Below are 17,728 nucleotides of genomic sequence, written 5' to 3' on the forward strand. Positions count from 1 at the left end.
TTGTCCTTCTCTATGTTCACTTCGGCCTTTAAGTTCGCCTTCTACACTATAGCGCAGCTAGCCAGTGACCTCACCCTATTCCCACAGTTCAAAGCACTAGGCTGTGAGCCTCTATTGTACTGAATCACAAGGATGGCCCAATCTCTAATATTGAATTTCAAACACCTCACAGACACTGCTTTGCTGCCTCTTGGAGGAAGAGAGAGAGTGAGAAGAGGGAAAAAAACACTTCCAGACTGTTTTTACAGAGGTGGAAAAAATGTGTGAGGTAGGATAATAACAAGTCTGTTAAAATTGTTACACAACGAGGATCTGCAGGAAAAAGCAGCTGTGTTTTTTTTTATCTGTTTGTGAAGTACTACAGTTAATAGCTGGTTAAATACAATGTGTACTGTACTCAGAGCGAGCATTCAAAGAGCCCTGTTCGACAGTACAATATCATTAAAGACATATCAAGAAGGAGAGCAAAATATGCAAATCAGAGCACTTACAGCCACCAACATCAAAGCAGTCACAATGAAGCCAGCCACAAATAGAACAAAAGCATTAGTTGCAATAAGACTTGGCCCAGGGGTAAGTTAGGGCACAAATGGTTGTTGTTGATTCTTGTGGCGATACGCTTGCTTTAGCATCACCACTGCCTATGTACATATACCAGTGAAGTGGATTTAATCGCACTAATTAGAATGATCTTAAGGCAAAATGCAACATCTACTGGAATAATCTGAGAGAAAAGATCTCCACTCCAATTTATTCTCCCCCTCTTCTTTTCCGGGGGTTGAGCAGAGGATCTGTTTTTGGTAAACGAGTGAGCGGCTGGTGTCTGGTGGTTGGGTGCATGTGTCACTTTGGACTGGTTGCCATTTCGAGGACAAGCTGCAGGGAGTCCACTGGCAGGGAGGGTGTGTGTGCATGTGTGTGTGTGCGTGGGGGGGGGGTTAATATACATGAGTGTGTGTGACAGAAAGAAAGGAAAAAGAGAGAAAAGACTGAATCAGAGCCTTAGCAACAGCGACAGAGTGCTACTGACTAAGACCAAACCATACCTGTGGGTGGCATCATGCCAGGGGACATGAGACCAGGGACTGAGTGGGGCATGATGTGGGGGTTCTCCGATGATGTCACACTCTGGGTCCTCTTCGGGGGCCGTCCGGGTCTGGAGCTAAAACGCCGGGCAGAGAAGGAGGAGAACGCAGGTGAGAGACGTGGAGGAGACTGGCGGGAGGGAGGAGGAGGGGTTGTGTGGGTGGTGGTGGTGGTGGTGTTGATGGTGGTGGGGCGGTGTTAACATTTAGAGCACTCCAGAATGCAATTCCATTCCAAAGAGCTAACACGTACTGTAAATAAATTTCTTTTCAAGGACAGTTGCTTTCTGCAGCTCAACATAATAGACTTCCATAACTAATTAGATTACACGGTGAATTCATTTCCTTTATTGAAGATCAACCACTTTTTGATGCATAATTCATAACCCGTACCTCGTTACCTGTTCCTCCGTATTAATATCCCCACACTATTTGAATTGCCTCGTTTGCATATGCTAAAATCCAGTGCGCGGCCCTCGGCCTGGAAATTACATGTTAACTTGTTATAATTATTGCAGTCAGGCCACTATTGATTTATGAGACTTTTAAAAACCAAATATGTGTAGTTCTGGTAATGAATGATATTTTAAGGTTCTTCAGGAAATTAAAAGGCAATGGCTGCCTTAGGAAATGTTCTGCTTGCTTGATTTAATGCGTGCCTTAGCTGGAAGGTGGTGTGACAGAGTGATTCAGACCTGTTGGACGATTCTGATGGGGGAGTTTTATTACACCAAACGTGGGGCACAGATCCAGCCTTGATAAATGACTGTGCCACCTTACTGTGGAGGAGAAAAGGCCTTCATCGCAGATACACCCCTAACTTTCCACACATCTTACTCATTCACTTATTAATACAGCTGCAAGTTGCAATCAATACCTACTTTGCTGGCTTATAGTAACAAAGAAAAGCCTACAGGGTAAAAAAAAATGCAATGAGAATATAATAAGGGCGCCAAGATTGTATGGAAGTATATTCTTTATGAACAAGGAGCTGGGTGTCTCAGCTGAAGATGAATTATGGTGACTTGACACAGGTGACATATTGGCTTCATACATTATTTCACATACAATAGTCCATTTCAAGCTTTACCAGGATACTAAGTTCTCTCTAATATGAACCGAGTTTAATCCATCTTTAAAACACCAAACGGTTTCCGTGCGGTCGTAAGTAGGGGAGGAAGACGGTGCAAATTTGTCTACGTTTCCACAAGAAAGGACATGGCCGGAAATAAAAGATGGGACATTTTCGCAGAGCTGCTTTCCTTAACCTCTAAATTCAAATTAATTATTTTTATGTTAATGGAGCTTGGAGGGGTATACCAACATGCTTATACATCAATGTCATTGTTCAATTTGATGTGACATCAAGTGGGTAGTTCCAGGTCTAAATAGTGAAGGCAATGATGAAATGGCTTACTAGACTAATGGCGACTCCACTGGCTACAAAAAAAAGTCAGAATTTCAGTGTGTATTCAGCATTTTGTCGTACTAAAAGTGCATTGTACATCGAAAGATTTTTCCAGTATTACGCTAGTTAAAATAAGTATTAGCATTTGCATTATCACAGTTAACCATAGACTGTAAACGCACCATGCTTACCAAACTAGCAGCTAGCGTTAAGGTCAGCTCCACACTCTTGTCCAAATATGGTTACTTTTCATCACGTCTGGCTACAAAAATCCAAGATGGCGATGGTCAAAATGCCAACTCGAGGGATCAGAACAGGAGTCCACAAATCAATGGGTGACATCGTGATGGCTATGTCCATTTTTTTTTTCTTCAAACCTTGGACAAAATCTCTCAATAAATGTATCTAAATGGGTACTAATTATGTTTGTAGTCTGTAGATAAGGGAAGCAATTATTCATTATTGATTAATCTGTCAAGTATTTGATCAATTGATTATTTATTTGATCTATAAAATGTCAGAAAATAGTGAAACATGTCAATCATTGATTCCCAAAACCGATCCTTAAATGTGTCCATAAATGTCTTGTTTTGTCACGACCAACGATCCACAACCCAAAGATGCTCAATTTACCATCATTGAGGACTAAAGAAACCACAAAATATTTATGTTTGAGAAGCTGGAATCAAATAAATTACTCCAAATGAGTAGATTATCAAAATAGTTGGCCAATAATTAATCAGCTAATCAATGCAGCTCAACTGTAGATAAAGTTGCTTATTACTTTGTTGTCAATTGAATCTTTGTCAGTTTTTAACTTGATCACTTAAGGATTTACAAACTGTTTAAAACCAACACAATTTTAAAATGCAATCAACTGATTTAACCAATGATGAGCTGTTTGAAATTCTTTACAATTAATGTCTCAGTCTGGACCTTATCAACCGGTACAGTATATGAGGCTGTTTGTGTTACAGTACATTTCACTACATGTCCCACAGGCAGTATCCACAGAGTGATGCAGTGTTTAAGTTCAGATACCACACAGCCTTAGTCGTTGAATTTATTCAGCCGTGTCTTGTGAGGTTTATTTACCTCAGTCCTGCTAATAGAGTGCACTTGCTCTATCTGTCTGAATGTGCTGACTCTCTCATATACCAGCTCTAGAGGTTTTAAGGACTAAAAGCAGACCATCACCAAACAGTGTCCCTTTAGAAGGAAAATACAGGAGTGATAGAGAGAAGTGGCAAGGGGGAGAGCGAATGACAGAAAGTGAGAAGAAGGCAGTGAGAAAGAGAGAGAGAGAAAGAGAGAGGGACAGAAAGAGAAATGAGTGCCCGTTCAACCTAGGAACGTCTGGAAATGTAATTCCTATTTCTATAGAAGCACCTCTTTGATCTTATGAGAGGGAGAGATCGCAGACAGTTTTGCTGTCATCACTTTCACTTGTACTCTGGCTGAATTATTTATGAAAGACCTCAATAGAGGGTATGTGATGGGTAAAAGGCTTTTTACCAACAATACTAAAAGCGAAAAGGCCCTCAAATGGACAAAAAATGTCACATCAACCTTAGATCATGTCAAAAGGATGTGAACCCCGGTACAAAGACCCAGTTAAGTAAAGGTAATATTTAGATAGGCTGCAAGAGAATCTGTCCGTGTGTTTAAGGGATAGCATTTCAGCTGCTCTCTGCACACAAACACTAGCTGGTCATGAAAGCAATACACCAAGTGAAAAAGAGCTTTGAACTGAGGAACCTCCAAGCAACAGGAAAGCCTCTCAGAAATGAATAGTTAGCTAGTGTCTGATTTCCTTCTAAGTGTCTAAATTTACCGAAACAGCGTTCACTTTATTGTAGAGGGTGTGCCGAGACTATTTTCCTGTTTTATTCTGTTATTTTCAAAGCCCTGTGATTCCTGATGTTTGGTGTAATGTTCCTTAACAATATGTAATTCCGTCCCTTGAAATGCGACAGCTGAGGCATCCGCACTAACATCCATGCAGATATGCGATGTCCAGAGCTTTACAGGCTAATAAGCTGGGTCCAGATAGGAACTCAACCTGGCCTCAAACAAAAGAGCCAGGCTATTTATCAAGCAGCAGATGCTGAATCCCTAAATAGCCTGGCACAGAAACTGCTCCAAACTAGGGCATTATTGCAGAAAAAGAAAGCACAACTGGATGTATCATTGGAATTCTGGTACTTCTCATTGTTTTCCACTGTTGTCTTTTCTAAACTTCTTTTCCTGTTCTCTTCTCGACTTTAAAATGCCTCCGAAAATACGTACTTGTGGGCTTAAATTGGACTTATTTGGACAATATTATTCCTATGTTAGAGGTTAATCATGAAAGAATTTTATTCCCTGCTTTATTTATACTTAAACTAAAGATATTCAAAGGCCTCATATCTCTGGCTTCAATTAAGGAAACAAAATAGGCCCCACCAGCTTTGGGCTGGGGCCACAAATATGTTACACATCTATTCTCTCTTTCTTGTTTTGCTGCCATGGTGAAAAGAAAATAGTGGTGAACTTTCCCTGAACCAGACTTCCTTTAATGGGCCGGCCGCGTGTTGACCCAGCAGAGTCGGCTGGAACCTGATACTATCCAACACACTACGCTGCGCAGGCAATCAGATTACACGGGGCCCAACAATACACTCCACACGAGTCCAATTTCAGCTCTACAATGCAATAAACGCACAATAATTAAATTCACGTTCTCACCCCGTTTACAGGAAGCCAACACTAGGTGATCGGTATAATAAGAGGTATTATATCACATGAGATATCGGGACGGTTTTTGATCTCATGGTAAAATTCTGACATCTCACTATCAGACGCTTTTCTGTCGACGGAAGCAGTGACTGAGATCTTATTACCCAGAACGCTGTTAATGCAGTGATTATGATCTGTTATAAATCAATTGAAACCACAAATGTAATGTTTAGCCCAAGTGAGCGCACTCCCTTAGTGGATTTAGTTACACACAAAAATCATCTGCTCCTCCCATCTTCGGATATCTTTAGGAATTCAACCTGATTATGTCAATAGTGACTCGAGTTTGCAGAAAAGAACATATTATTATTTCCTGGTGGTTATGATTGAGCCATTAACCTTTTATCTCAGTCTTTTGTTTGACGTTTCTAAAAGGTAAGGATGAAGATATTTATTCCATTTCCGCCCAGTCGGCCAAAACAAGCGAATGAATCATTCCATCTGGGGCTTGTGTAAACAAAAGGCCTCTCCAGGTCTCTGCCAATCAGGCCTTATAAAATATTAACCCAATGTCATTGCCCTTTTAAAATCTCTCACCTAGAATTCCCTAATTGTTCCTTTTCTTTATCTCTCCAGTGCAGAGAGTAAATAAATTAACAAAATAGCTTTTATCGCCCTGAGTAACCTTTTAACTGAAGGATTATCTGGGGTTTATTTTTCATTTCTCTCACAGCGATAGCAGAGCATGCCCCATTGATTGGTTTGCTGGGGTGGTGACCAGCCATGAAAACAAGGTCTTATTGATAAAACAAAGCAGCTCCTTACCTTCTTAAGTGCCAGGTCATGCAGAAATTCAGAGGCCTCAGACCATCAGGGGCCTGAATATGCTGACTTTATAGTGTTTTTTTATTTGGTGAAGTCAAACAGTTTAACGATATGAGCGCAACTCCCCTGAGAGGTTAACAGTTTGTTGAAGGGGAGGAATAACACGGCCGCGGCGGTGTTACGACCAATTTTCAAATCCCCACAGCGTTCGCTGAGAGGAAAAATTGACTTTAATTCTAAAATTTTACATTTTAGAAGATCGGCTGCTTGTTTTCTCCACTTTGATTGCAATGAAAGGAAAACTGACATGCAAGTGCTACTAAAAAAACTCCAGAGTTCCACACCAAGACATATATGTCTAATTAATTATCTGCTGATTTAAATGTGATCTCCCTACTTGATCAGCTGCCCTACAGGCTCTGCTATGGAAAAAACATTCATGTGAGCGCACACAAAAGCTCAGATAACATCAGCGTGCATGGAAGTATTTTATGAATCATTTACATGTTTCCGTTTGAAGAGGATTTCCTTTTTTTTCCCTTAAACATTTCACAATATTAAACATTAGGCAAAGAAAAAGTAATTAGAAAGTATTTTATTAACTGATGAAGTCATTCATCAAGCAACGACACCAGATTTTATCCATTTCTGGCTTCTTACATGTGATAATTTGCTGAGTTTTTGTATCATTATAAAGTGAATTTCTTTGGTTTTAGTCTGTTTATTGATAAATCCATTTGCAGAAGACAGCATAGATTTAGTATATTGACATTTAGCACCATTTATTGACACTTTATAGACCAAGCAATTAATCAATTAATCAGTGTAATTGTTAGTTACATCACTCAATAATAGGATCATGAGAATCTGTCAAAACAAACCCGGTGACAATGACAGGAGTATACTGTATGTTGCCTTCAACAAAAAAAGGGGGAAAAAAGATGATTTATATTTCCTGCTGACCTTGGCAGTCTATTGGTTGTGATGATCATAATCTCAGTCACAGTGTGATACATGGGAATATATTCACTCATCCATCTTTTTCATGCATCCATCTATCCTCACCCTCATCTTGTATCTGTATTTGCATTGAACCTATTCTTGGATTATCTCAATCAGCTTCCCCTTGCACCTGTCAAACACCGCCTCGCACAGGTAGCCACATCGCGCTTATCTGATCTAGATAGCTGGATTACAGCGAGTTTGTGAGTGTGAGGAGAGAGGGGGGAAAAAAACCCACACTTTTATTTATTAGGGATAGGAACAGCTGCATCCGCCTGCAAACTGTGAACCTTTGTTACGGAACAATATATCACAGATCAAATGGTGTGAAATCAAAGGCGGAGGAGAGTTAGCATCAATCCCACTAAAACCCCTTTTAAAGTGCTGTCTGTGCTCTGATCCCTGTGTGGACTAATGTGCAGGGTTGAGATCAGTAGTAGTTGGGAGAGTGGGTGCCTTCCTGGTGTCTTTGTCTGAGCTCAGGCCTGATTAGAACCACGCTGGGCGAGACCATCGCAACATCTGATGGTATGGGGGAACTCGGAGCCGGTCACGCTCCTTCCACCGTCCTCAAGGCTGTGTCATGAAACCACAGCCGGGCTTTAAGAGAAAACCACTGTTACAGTAGCTACAAAGAGCTTTCTCCTGTAATCACATTCTATTAGAGTCGTTTGAAGCCTCTCAGCTGTGAAATAGAATCTAAAAAAGATCTAAAACACGATAAACTGCTGATTACACCCATGCATCATTAATGTTAAAAGCTGATTTCATAATTGTATGTCCCATAACTACGGAGACTAAGATTGTTTAGTATCACATCAACAGACTCTGATAATGAGTAAGCAGACTTCCTACATCACGGGAACTGATGAAGAAAGCCTAATTGGTTGACTTTTCCATGCCTAATGGATGATTCTCTTAATTAAAAAGATACTGTACCAAATGTTAGAAATCAGATAGCGCTTAAAGTAAATGCAGTTAATCAAATGTATGAGTATGAACAGTTCCAGGAAAGCCTAAATGAGATTGGTAGATATGATTTTGCTCCAATATTTATTAATTGCAAGTGCCTTTGGTTAGCAAAACAGAACAGGTCTTATCTTCAAACTGCGAGGAAATTTCATCTAACCACTCTCACTGATCTCTCTTTTTCATGAACTGCGATGCATATGAAACAAGTCTTCAAAACAAGGCTTTAAAAACTTACCCAGTCAGGGTGCCTTTGAGGATATTTAATTAAAATCTAATCCTGCATTCATTAAGGCTCACATAAATTAAGCTGTCATTCATAAGATTTATGGATTCTCATTTGCATATTGCATACAATTCATCAATTACTCAAGTATGAAAGGAGCGCATTTCCCTTGGAGCTGCCTGCTAGCCTGCCAACATTTGAAATGAGAGAAAGAGCACGACTGTCAGGCATTCACTGCAAACTTTTCCCCACAATGTCTGTGCACTGATTAATCTCATTTTCTAGGCATCCCTTACAAGATTGTACACAGTCCAGCTGCACTTTTCAATTATTTCTCCTGTCCTCTCAACTAACTTTGAAAGCAGGACAGGCTAAATGTGGACTGGGGGCTACTTTATGTATATAACATGTCTTTTTGCCGGGGTAATCATAAATTAGAGAGAGGGGTTTTAGAGATCCTAATGGAAAGGAAATGTAGTAATTTTATTGCAAATCCCATCAGGCAAATATTCTGCATGCTATAATAGCATATTTCCTGTCACATTTAGAGTGGAATACATCCAGCAGGCATTCTGACAGAGGGAGAAAGAGCAAATAAAAGATAGAGGGGGAGGGCGGCCGGATGAGAGAGAGAGTGGCAGAGAGAAAACAAAAGAGAGGGGAAGAATCTTAGTGCTAAACACATAAAAAACTCCCATTTTGGACGTGAGGCTATGGGAAACACAGTGTGGAGTAAGTGCTTAAACCAAGCCGAGCGTGAACGCATCTAAGATAAAAGGTCAGGCAAAAACAAACAGACCACTCGCGAGGACGAATGGAATTAATTGACTCATTAATATGCATGGCTAATAAAGCTCAAAATCCTAAAACAAAAATCATTGTCAACAATTCCCTTTTAATGGCTCTTATTTTCAGCTTGAGAAGAGCTAGTCTACAGGGTGTATCAATCTTAGGAGGGGTGGAGTTCCTCCACCAAACAGGCTTGGGGTAACCTCAGTGTTGTATGCTCATGTCCTCCCCAGCAGACAAAGGCAGAGTTGTTCTGGTGGAGGGATTAATTGAGAATTAATCCCAGTTTCTGGCAGTGGAACAGACCGGCAGTTAGAAGTGAAAGTCATCCTGAAGGGTAGTTAATTGGTTCCCCATAGCAAAAGCTTTGGAGAACAGAAATCAAGCTGCATTTTCATTAATCCTCCCCATTGTTTTGTGAAATTGTTGTGGAGAGTGACTTCAGATAGAGTCAATAGTTAAGGCTTTTAATTTGCTTTTAATTCTGCCAGTGGGGTGACAATTAACAAACCCCAAAGAACAATAGCTGTGAAAATTATGCGTTCGATTGACTCTAAATGACTCTGAAATCAAAAACCGATAAGCAATTAATATACTGTACTCTACAAATGGTAAGTACCTCCAACATGCTTGATGCGCTCCATCTCACGCTGTCTCTCTCTCTCTTTTTCTCTTTCTCTACATCACTCTCTCACCACTACAGCTTTTGAACTTTGGGAATAGCACCACCAGATTGTCGGATGTGATTAATTTCAGGTCTAAATGGACACAACAGACAGAAAAGGGTGATGTAATCATAACATGAGGAGACACAGTGACTAACAGCAGAGATGGGGGAGGAAGAGAAAAAGAGAGAAAGAGAGAGAGAGGGAGTAGAGCAAAAGATGTAGACAGAGACAACAAGCGCTCACAAACATACTCCAAGTTCAAGCTAAACAGGAAGACCATGGTGATTAGCATTAATTGCACTGAGGATTGGAATCCTGTGTGAAACATTAAACAAAAATTATCTACTGTTTATCCACTTTTTTCCTGATTTTCTTTTTTTTTTCAATAATTAATGAAAAGTAAATACTTGGAGGAGTCCAAAAATGATCTGGGGAGGAGAAGAAATGTTTACTTAATCGGGAAAAATGTTCCTGTGTTCTCTCTCTCTCACTCTCTCTCTGTATACATGGAAAGGTTAGGACTCGAGCCTGTTTTCTCACTGTTTCTCACTGTCTCCCCATCAGAAGTAACAGTGTCTGTTCCCCCGAGTGTGGACTGCTGCGAGAGTGTTTGCATATTTAGATACAAGCAGCCCTGTTTATGCAGCCCCACTCCTGGCTGCTCAAGTTCACTCCAACACAAGCCCTGATCAATTTGGCCAGCTGTGCTTTAAATGCTGTTTACAACAATAACATTGCGGCTAACAGAGCACAGCCAAGCCTGCGAGCGCACAAGCACACGCACGCACGCACAAGCACACGCACGCACTTTCCCGGCGAGAAACTGAGAGGGAGAGAGAGAAAGAGAGAAACAACTTCAGAGGAAGCCCCCAGCCTGCACATTCCCAGACGAGCATTTATACTGAGTTAAAGACGAATCAAAGCCCGACTCCTCTGCAAGACACGGAAGAATTGGATTCTGTCTGTGATCCTTCCGGAAGAATCTCTGACTGCGAGCAAAGAGAGGAAATAACAGGAACTCAAACTAGAGTCCCACCCTGAAGTGGGCCAAATTGAAGGTGACACGTACCAGTTACAGGCTCCGTGCCTAACAAGTGACGAGTGGCATCGAGCTCAAAATATAATGTCAGATTCACTAAAACCTTCACGTACATGACAACTGTTTTCAACAGGCTGTTTTCACAAATAACTTTGTTTGGGTGATGTACTACATTCCTTGAAACGTCAGATCTCTCTTAAAAGCTTCGTAAGAGATCGAAAAAAAGGAGGAGAAAAGAAAAAAAACTCCATTTAAGCCCCGGCAGGAGAGCAAATAGTACTACTCAGCAGATAGCGGTGAAGCTGCTGGTGTCCTCTTGCTTGATGATATAATTCTTAATGTACAGCCTGACTGGACATAAATTTTACCCAAGCATCACCTCACCTGCATTCTTTTTTTCTCCCTCTCTCGTTCTCCCTCACTCTCATGATGAATTGTTTGCTACATCTCGGAGACTAAAACCCTTCAACCTCTTCAAACCCGGGTTTCTAATAACGCGTAGGTGCTGGGGAGAGGTGACAGCATGATGAATATCACAACAGACAGCTCCAATATGGGACAATTTTACCAGATCGATATCTCACTGCAATATCAGAGAAAAGGAGCTGATATTAGTCTACACAGTGTATTACAGATGGGGTACATTTCTTCTCTCTGCACTCCCAGTGAACCTAGGCTATATTTCATCCATGTCGGCAATGGTTTACGCATTCACAAACGCTCTGGAAACTAATCATAGCATGGTAGCCACGCCAGATGCATCTGCTTAAAATTATCCATATGTGTGACACACCCATAACCCCTTGTTCAACACGGCGATGGACTTGCAAATAAACTGTGAATCACATTAGAAGATGTTACAGACCATTATTTCTGGTGAGAACAAATGTTTTGTCACATTCTAATAAAGAGATCGCGGGGCTCATGTGGCGGGTGCAGCTTTTGAGTGGAAAGCGGAGGCAAAATGGATTTCTCACGTTTGAAAAACGGGCCACAAATAGTCAGATTAAAGTCTGCATTAAGAGGAAAAAATACACAATATCTGCTGAAAATGACGCTAACTACTGGATTCAATTTACCAGCGACAATCAGATACAGTATTGCTGTGACTGAAAAATGATTTTCACCTTGTCAGAGAGAAAAACTAGACGTAATCGGGTTAGAAACATTTTGAAGGTTTGCATTAACAAAAAATAAATAAATAAATCTGTTGTTGTCTTTGATCATATTCTCAAATCTTTCTTCAACCTTTGTGCTTACTCATTTTGGGAAATGCTAAAACATGTTAAATGAGTCCAAATAAATAGTGTTTTTCATCAAATCGTATGTAAATGTCTGTGCCCGTGTGTGTCATTACTGGTCTGAGTTTAATTTGCAGTAAATTATAGTTCAGGGGATTCATCACAGTACAAACATTTGTTGAGCCTTAGATGAATAAATCAATCACAAACACTCTCTGACAAATTAACTGACACTGTTCTCATTGTCAGGCTCCGTGCTAAACGCTGTGGTCAAGTAATGTGTGCCTGAAGAAATAGAAAGAGACACCTTTTACTTCCAGGGGAGACAGATGCATATAGGGGGGGAGAGAGAGAGATGGAGAGAGAGGGGGCGAATGACAGAGAGACTGAAAGAGAGAGTGCAGACGTGGCTAACGCTTAATATCTTCCCTCTCCAGGGGGCCGGGGCTGAGGGCCCCTCTGCTGTCAGCTGCAATAGGACCAACCTTTTTGTGAGTGCCCGAGGTTCGTTAAGGGCTATTAATGGAACACAGTATCCCTTGTGCAGGGAACTTGTCAGTGTTTCATTAGAGACTGATAAACATATAATACATAAGTGTCAAACACAGTGTGTGTGCAGTGTGACGCGGCGGCGGGAGGGGAACAGGATTTTGGGATTGCAGTGCAACACTCATTCCCATGCTCTACGCTGACAATATTAATGATTTCATGAAGAGGGAGGAGTGTGGGGGGGACACATCAGGAACTAAGGAGCATGCTGTTGGCACCATAGAGAGGAAGTCTACAAGTGGGATGCAGCTTGGCAAACATTGAATTGTATTATAGTCTTGAACGGTGATCTAAGTAGAGAAAAGTATTCTTGGGTTGATATCTAGCCAAGATAAGACAGCCTGGCAGATCTCTGTTGTTCACTTCTAGCAGACTGGGCCCAAAAGTGCAAGAAAGAGAAATACATCATATTCAATTAAAGTTCTTTTTTCACCACTACTGAACAAATCAGCCCACAGCTGGGACTCTGGGTCTAGTTCACAAAGTCCTTTTGATCATTTTGTGGCAGTAAGAGAGTTTGGAGTCCCATAGAGTACGGGACCAAGCTGATCTTATTATGATAATTGGGATACATCAACTTCAGATAGCACTAATGGAGTGAGATTTCAGTGATCAAGAGCACATATTCAACTGTAGAAGCAAGTTCACTTTTTATTTCTTCTTCTTTTTTTTTTCTTTTTTTTTTAGAAAGGAGGCATTATGCAATGCTCTGGTTGCGTTCCCAGTAGGCAGCTACTGAAACCGCCAGCACAACCGAAAGTGTGCTTTTAGCTATGGTGCTGGAAGCATTTCTGCACTTGGTGACGTTTAACATTGAAGAGGAGTGTGGTGAAGTTACCTCTATTTCCCCCATGAGTGAGTAATTGGTAACCGCGATCATTAATCAGTTAATCTCCTCTTTTTTTACCCCTTCTCTTCAACAGAGAAATATCAGAGGTTCAATAATTAAAAACGTGTCAGGTGAAAGTCCAACGCGCTTCCTCACACTGTATGTTCTCACATTCCCTGCTTTGTTCATCTTATTAACCTCCTCTCCGCTCGCCGCGCCTTTAAATGAAATCTTTAGCCCCTTACATGTGAAATTAAAACTGCCCTCCCTTGAGCGCTTTTAATTATTCTTCTTCGGGAGAAACTTCCACATCCACTTTTGCCAGGACGGCCTTCTTTCTTCCCAGTCTCCATTTCCCTCACTCCCACCCACTGCCCAGGTCTGTCATGCTTCACTCCTCCCTCCAGCCCGTGCTCTGTTTTTTTCTTTTTTTCTTTTTCTCTTTTTCTGCGGGTCTGTTTAATTCTCACCTTGCTCTGCCCTTGTCATCAAGCCGTTGAAGCACAAAGCCAGGAGCAAGGGAGTGTTTACTCATTTCCCCACTACATTACCCCTCCTATTAATCACCGCATGGAAACTTCTGGACACTGAAACATCTCTGCAGACGCTGCCCCACCTGCCCCCCTACGCTAACAGGGCCAATTTTAAATAACTGGCATTCTGAAATGTATCTTGTATTATTTTAAAACTACTCTAGTGTTGTCGCTGTGAACACCGAGTCCTGAACAACTTGTTTATCTAAGTAAACTCCCTCAAACAAACTCTGTCATGGATGTTGAAGAGTTCAACATGTCAAATGTTTGAAATATTTTTTTGATGCCTCAAATTATGCCTTTGTGGGAACAAAACCTAATGATGGCTTCTTGGTAAAGTTCAAGTAAACATGAGTTGGTTGACATTGAAATGCATGATACAACATGTGCACACAGGACAGACAGAGGTCAGGGTCTCTAATTAATCAGATTTAATTGCATGTAAATTGTATTTTAAATGCAGATGAGTAAACAAATAAAAAGCTTTTTTTTTGGCTGAGAAAGCCTTGCACCCTCTTGTTACCCTTCACTTGTTCTATTTGATGAGATCAGAGGCAAGAAAAATGAACAGTTTGTAAAAGTAAGCTATTTTTCTGGTTGTTGTTTAATGTCAAAGGGTCCACCAGAGAAATATTAGATTTTATTTCCAATTATGTGTTTGAAAAAGACAGGGAAATTAAAATCAACTCAAAAATATTGGGGAAAGAAAGGAATTTGTAGCCCTGCGGTGTCCACGCTGCCCTGTGCTCAAGGCAAAGCTGTTGCAAAGGATTCATATGAAATTCAATTAACACACCAACAGCTTTCCTTTTCTCTCCTGCCCTAATTCCCACATTCCCGCTGAAATGACTGCATTACCGGCGATTATGCTAACCGCTTGGAGTGCACCATAAATTCACAGGTCTGGGAAAGGCTGTAACGAGAGCTCCTTAAATATGGGAAGGAGATGTTTGAGAAGATGGATCGCCGTGGGCTAGCGCTCGACCGGCAGTCGGCAGAGGGAACTTGTTTGTGAAACACATGCTACTAGCTGCTATACTGCTTCTAATGAGGCTATGGATACAAATAACATAATCATTAATGATTGAACCCCTCCATTTCCTCCTTGTGTTTTTTTTTCTTCTTTTTTTTTTGCCACAGCCCCCTGTCCTTTTTGGCAATTACTGTTTTACTAGATAGCCCAAGGCAGCAGCCTGCATGTGTGTGTCGGCTATGTATGGGAGAGAGAAAGAACCCAAAATATTTGAAATTCAAATAAATGAGTAATGTAAATAGTTTTGAGAGAGTTTACCCAGTGAACAATGGCCCCTTATGAGACACAAGTGCGACAGAGGGAGAGAGAACAGGACCGCTGGTGTGGGGATCGGAGCGGTGGGGGTTGGACGGATGATCCAACACAATGTGGCCCTTCTCCTAAAGCAACTTGTTATCAGGCGCTACGCAGAGCCCCCCATTCAATCTGCATTTAAATACATTTCAGTCCACTCACTCATTTGCATTCATTTCTCCCATTATATTTGAAAATGGCCAAATGTCTAGCCAGCACAATGTGGGAGCCTATCACCGGCCAGGGGAAGCCCACACCTGATGCCAATTTAGCCTGCTTGGATCTATTCATTGCCATGGTCTGATCTGACAAGTCCAGCTCTTCCCCATCCAGGAGACTTTTCAATTGGATCTGCTTGTGGTGACAAAATTGTTTTGCTCATTGAGGTTTGTTTTTTTTTCTTCTTTTTTTTCTGTACCCCCCCCTCCACACACACACACACACACACACACACACACCCCCCCCACCTCCCCCTTTCCCGTCTCGCTCTCCCCTCTCTCTCATCGTCACTCCCTTCTGTCTGTGAGTCTGGGTGTCTGTTTGGGAGCCATGGGAAAAGGAGAGGCAAATGATTCTCAGTGGCTTCTGATTTCCACTATTTGTTCAGCATTAGGCCCACTTATCTCTGAAAGAAAAAGCAACATGTGGAGAGAAAGTGACAGGCAGAAACTCAGCCTCACTAACAGGCCTATTGTGTGCTGAAGATCTGCATTCAAACATGAGGGGCCCTCTAACTCTTTCTCTCCATCTCTCTCTCTTTCTCTCTCTCTCTCTGTAAAACGCACACATACTTGTGCATAGACCTCTGTCGCAGTCAATTACTGCTGCTAATCTGTACTGCAATGGAGAGTAAATATTTCATTACTTTTTCAAATAAACAGTTGGTCTGAGCCCATGAAGTGTCATTTATCCTGTAAAAGGAGCGGTGACGTTCACATTCAATTACACCATAAAACCACTGAGCAGCTGAAGTGGACTTTTTTGTGCTGGGAGCACACTACTGAAATCATTAGACTTGGTCGCAACATCTTGAGATGAAAAGCTGAGTGGAGAGCCCGCCATTTACACTACAGCACCTTTTCTTTGGCCCAAAAACATTCTGTAAGCACTACCCCCCCCCCTTTCCCAAAACCCCCACCCCTTCATCCATAGTGTTCTCTGTTCCCTTGCTTTCATTCCTTTAAACCCCTTACCAGAAAAGTTCATCAGAGTTGGCATCTAAGAAGAGACACACACACAACACTGTTTTTTTCCACGACATACTAACTAAGTAGTGTTGTGTGAGATTAGCAGATGAAATAATGCAAGGAGCGGGCAGGGCAGGAGGGGAGGGGGACCGGCGGGGGGTTGACAGAGAGATCCCAGAGTCTACTGCTCATTAATCACTGCAGCGTCTTTGACCTTTCATTTGCCAAGGGCGCAAAAAGAGGAGGAGGAGGGTGGCCGCTGCCGCTGCCGCCGCTGCTGCTAACGCTGCCCAGGAAAGAAGGAGGGCGAGCGAGAGCGAGTGAGGGGAGAATGCTGGAGAAGGAGTGAAAAAGATGACCAAGGTACTGCGAGGTGGTAAAGATATGCTCAAGAATGCTCGGAGAAGACGCCACAACACATTCTTAATGAAGAGTGAAATTAATCAGCTTCACGGACTGTTAGATGAATCAGGCATTTCCCCGGCCCCTAGGTGGTATCAGCTGCTCTGCTCCGCTCGCCAGGCCTGATAAAGACCGATAGGCCCCTTGCCCATTTACACATGTTATTAAAAGAATTACAAAGATGTCTGCTCGCCTCCCTCCCCTTCACACCAGTCTGGGCTTTGGGAACCGGGTGCTGGAAATGGCAGGGGGGTGTGACATTAGCATCAGTCGTATTTTTAGCGTCTGGATGCTCAGCTCTTAGTTACCAGGTGGGATGGGGAGGGAGGAAGGGGAGGGGGTCACTGAAAGCAGTGAGGCAGTAATAGTGGTGAGAAAAGCTTGACACACCACAGCTATCAGAGAGTGTGTATCTGTTTGTGACTGAGAGGAGAAGCTGTGCAGCGGTAAATGCTGGATTGCGACAACGGTTTGGAGGCTGGTGTTGATTGATATGTACAACCATGCCTGTTATACATGATTACATCTCTATTGTCTGTTTTAACTTGGAAACACACTACTGTAATTAGATAATGAAGTCTCAATGTTTCACAACCAGAGTTCTATAAAAAATACTTTAATTTAAATAATTAAGCTACAAATAAGCATGAGAGAAAATAAATGATAATGCGGGCTAATCAAGTGAAAGTAATGACACTTACAGACTCAGTACAGAGGAAATGAGTGATACCAGGGTAGTATGGTTTAGCATTGAATATGGTGGGCAGTTATTAATATACATTTAGTCTTATTTTTAACCCTAATTGATGTTCAAGGTTAATCTAATCAGACCAATTGTACCTCTGAAGAGCCTGCTCCAATTTAATTGGCTATTTTTATTGCCTCTGTGCGATTTTAATTGAAACCAAAGGGGATCTAACAACAACTGTGA

At 41.7% G+C, this 17,728-nt stretch overlaps 1 protein-coding gene across 1 annotated transcript in view; it reads right to left on the bottom strand.

Moving 5' to 3' along the window:
• The window catches only part of dachd (dachshund d), a 91,968-nt gene that overhangs the window by 43,139 nt on the left and 31,101 nt on the right, over positions 1–17,728 (bottom strand). The window contains exon 2 of the mRNA XM_062431511.1: positions 1,047–1,162. Within this exon, the coding sequence (XP_062287495.1) occupies positions 1,047–1,162 (116 nt within the window). The remainder of the gene's footprint in view (positions 1–1,046; positions 1,163–17,728) is intronic.

The sequence above is a fragment of the Scomber scombrus genome, chromosome 13, assembly GCF_963691925.1.
Source record: "Scomber scombrus chromosome 13, fScoSco1.1, whole genome shotgun sequence".
NCBI classification, from domain to species: domain Eukaryota; kingdom Metazoa; phylum Chordata; class Actinopteri; order Scombriformes; family Scombridae; genus Scomber; species Scomber scombrus.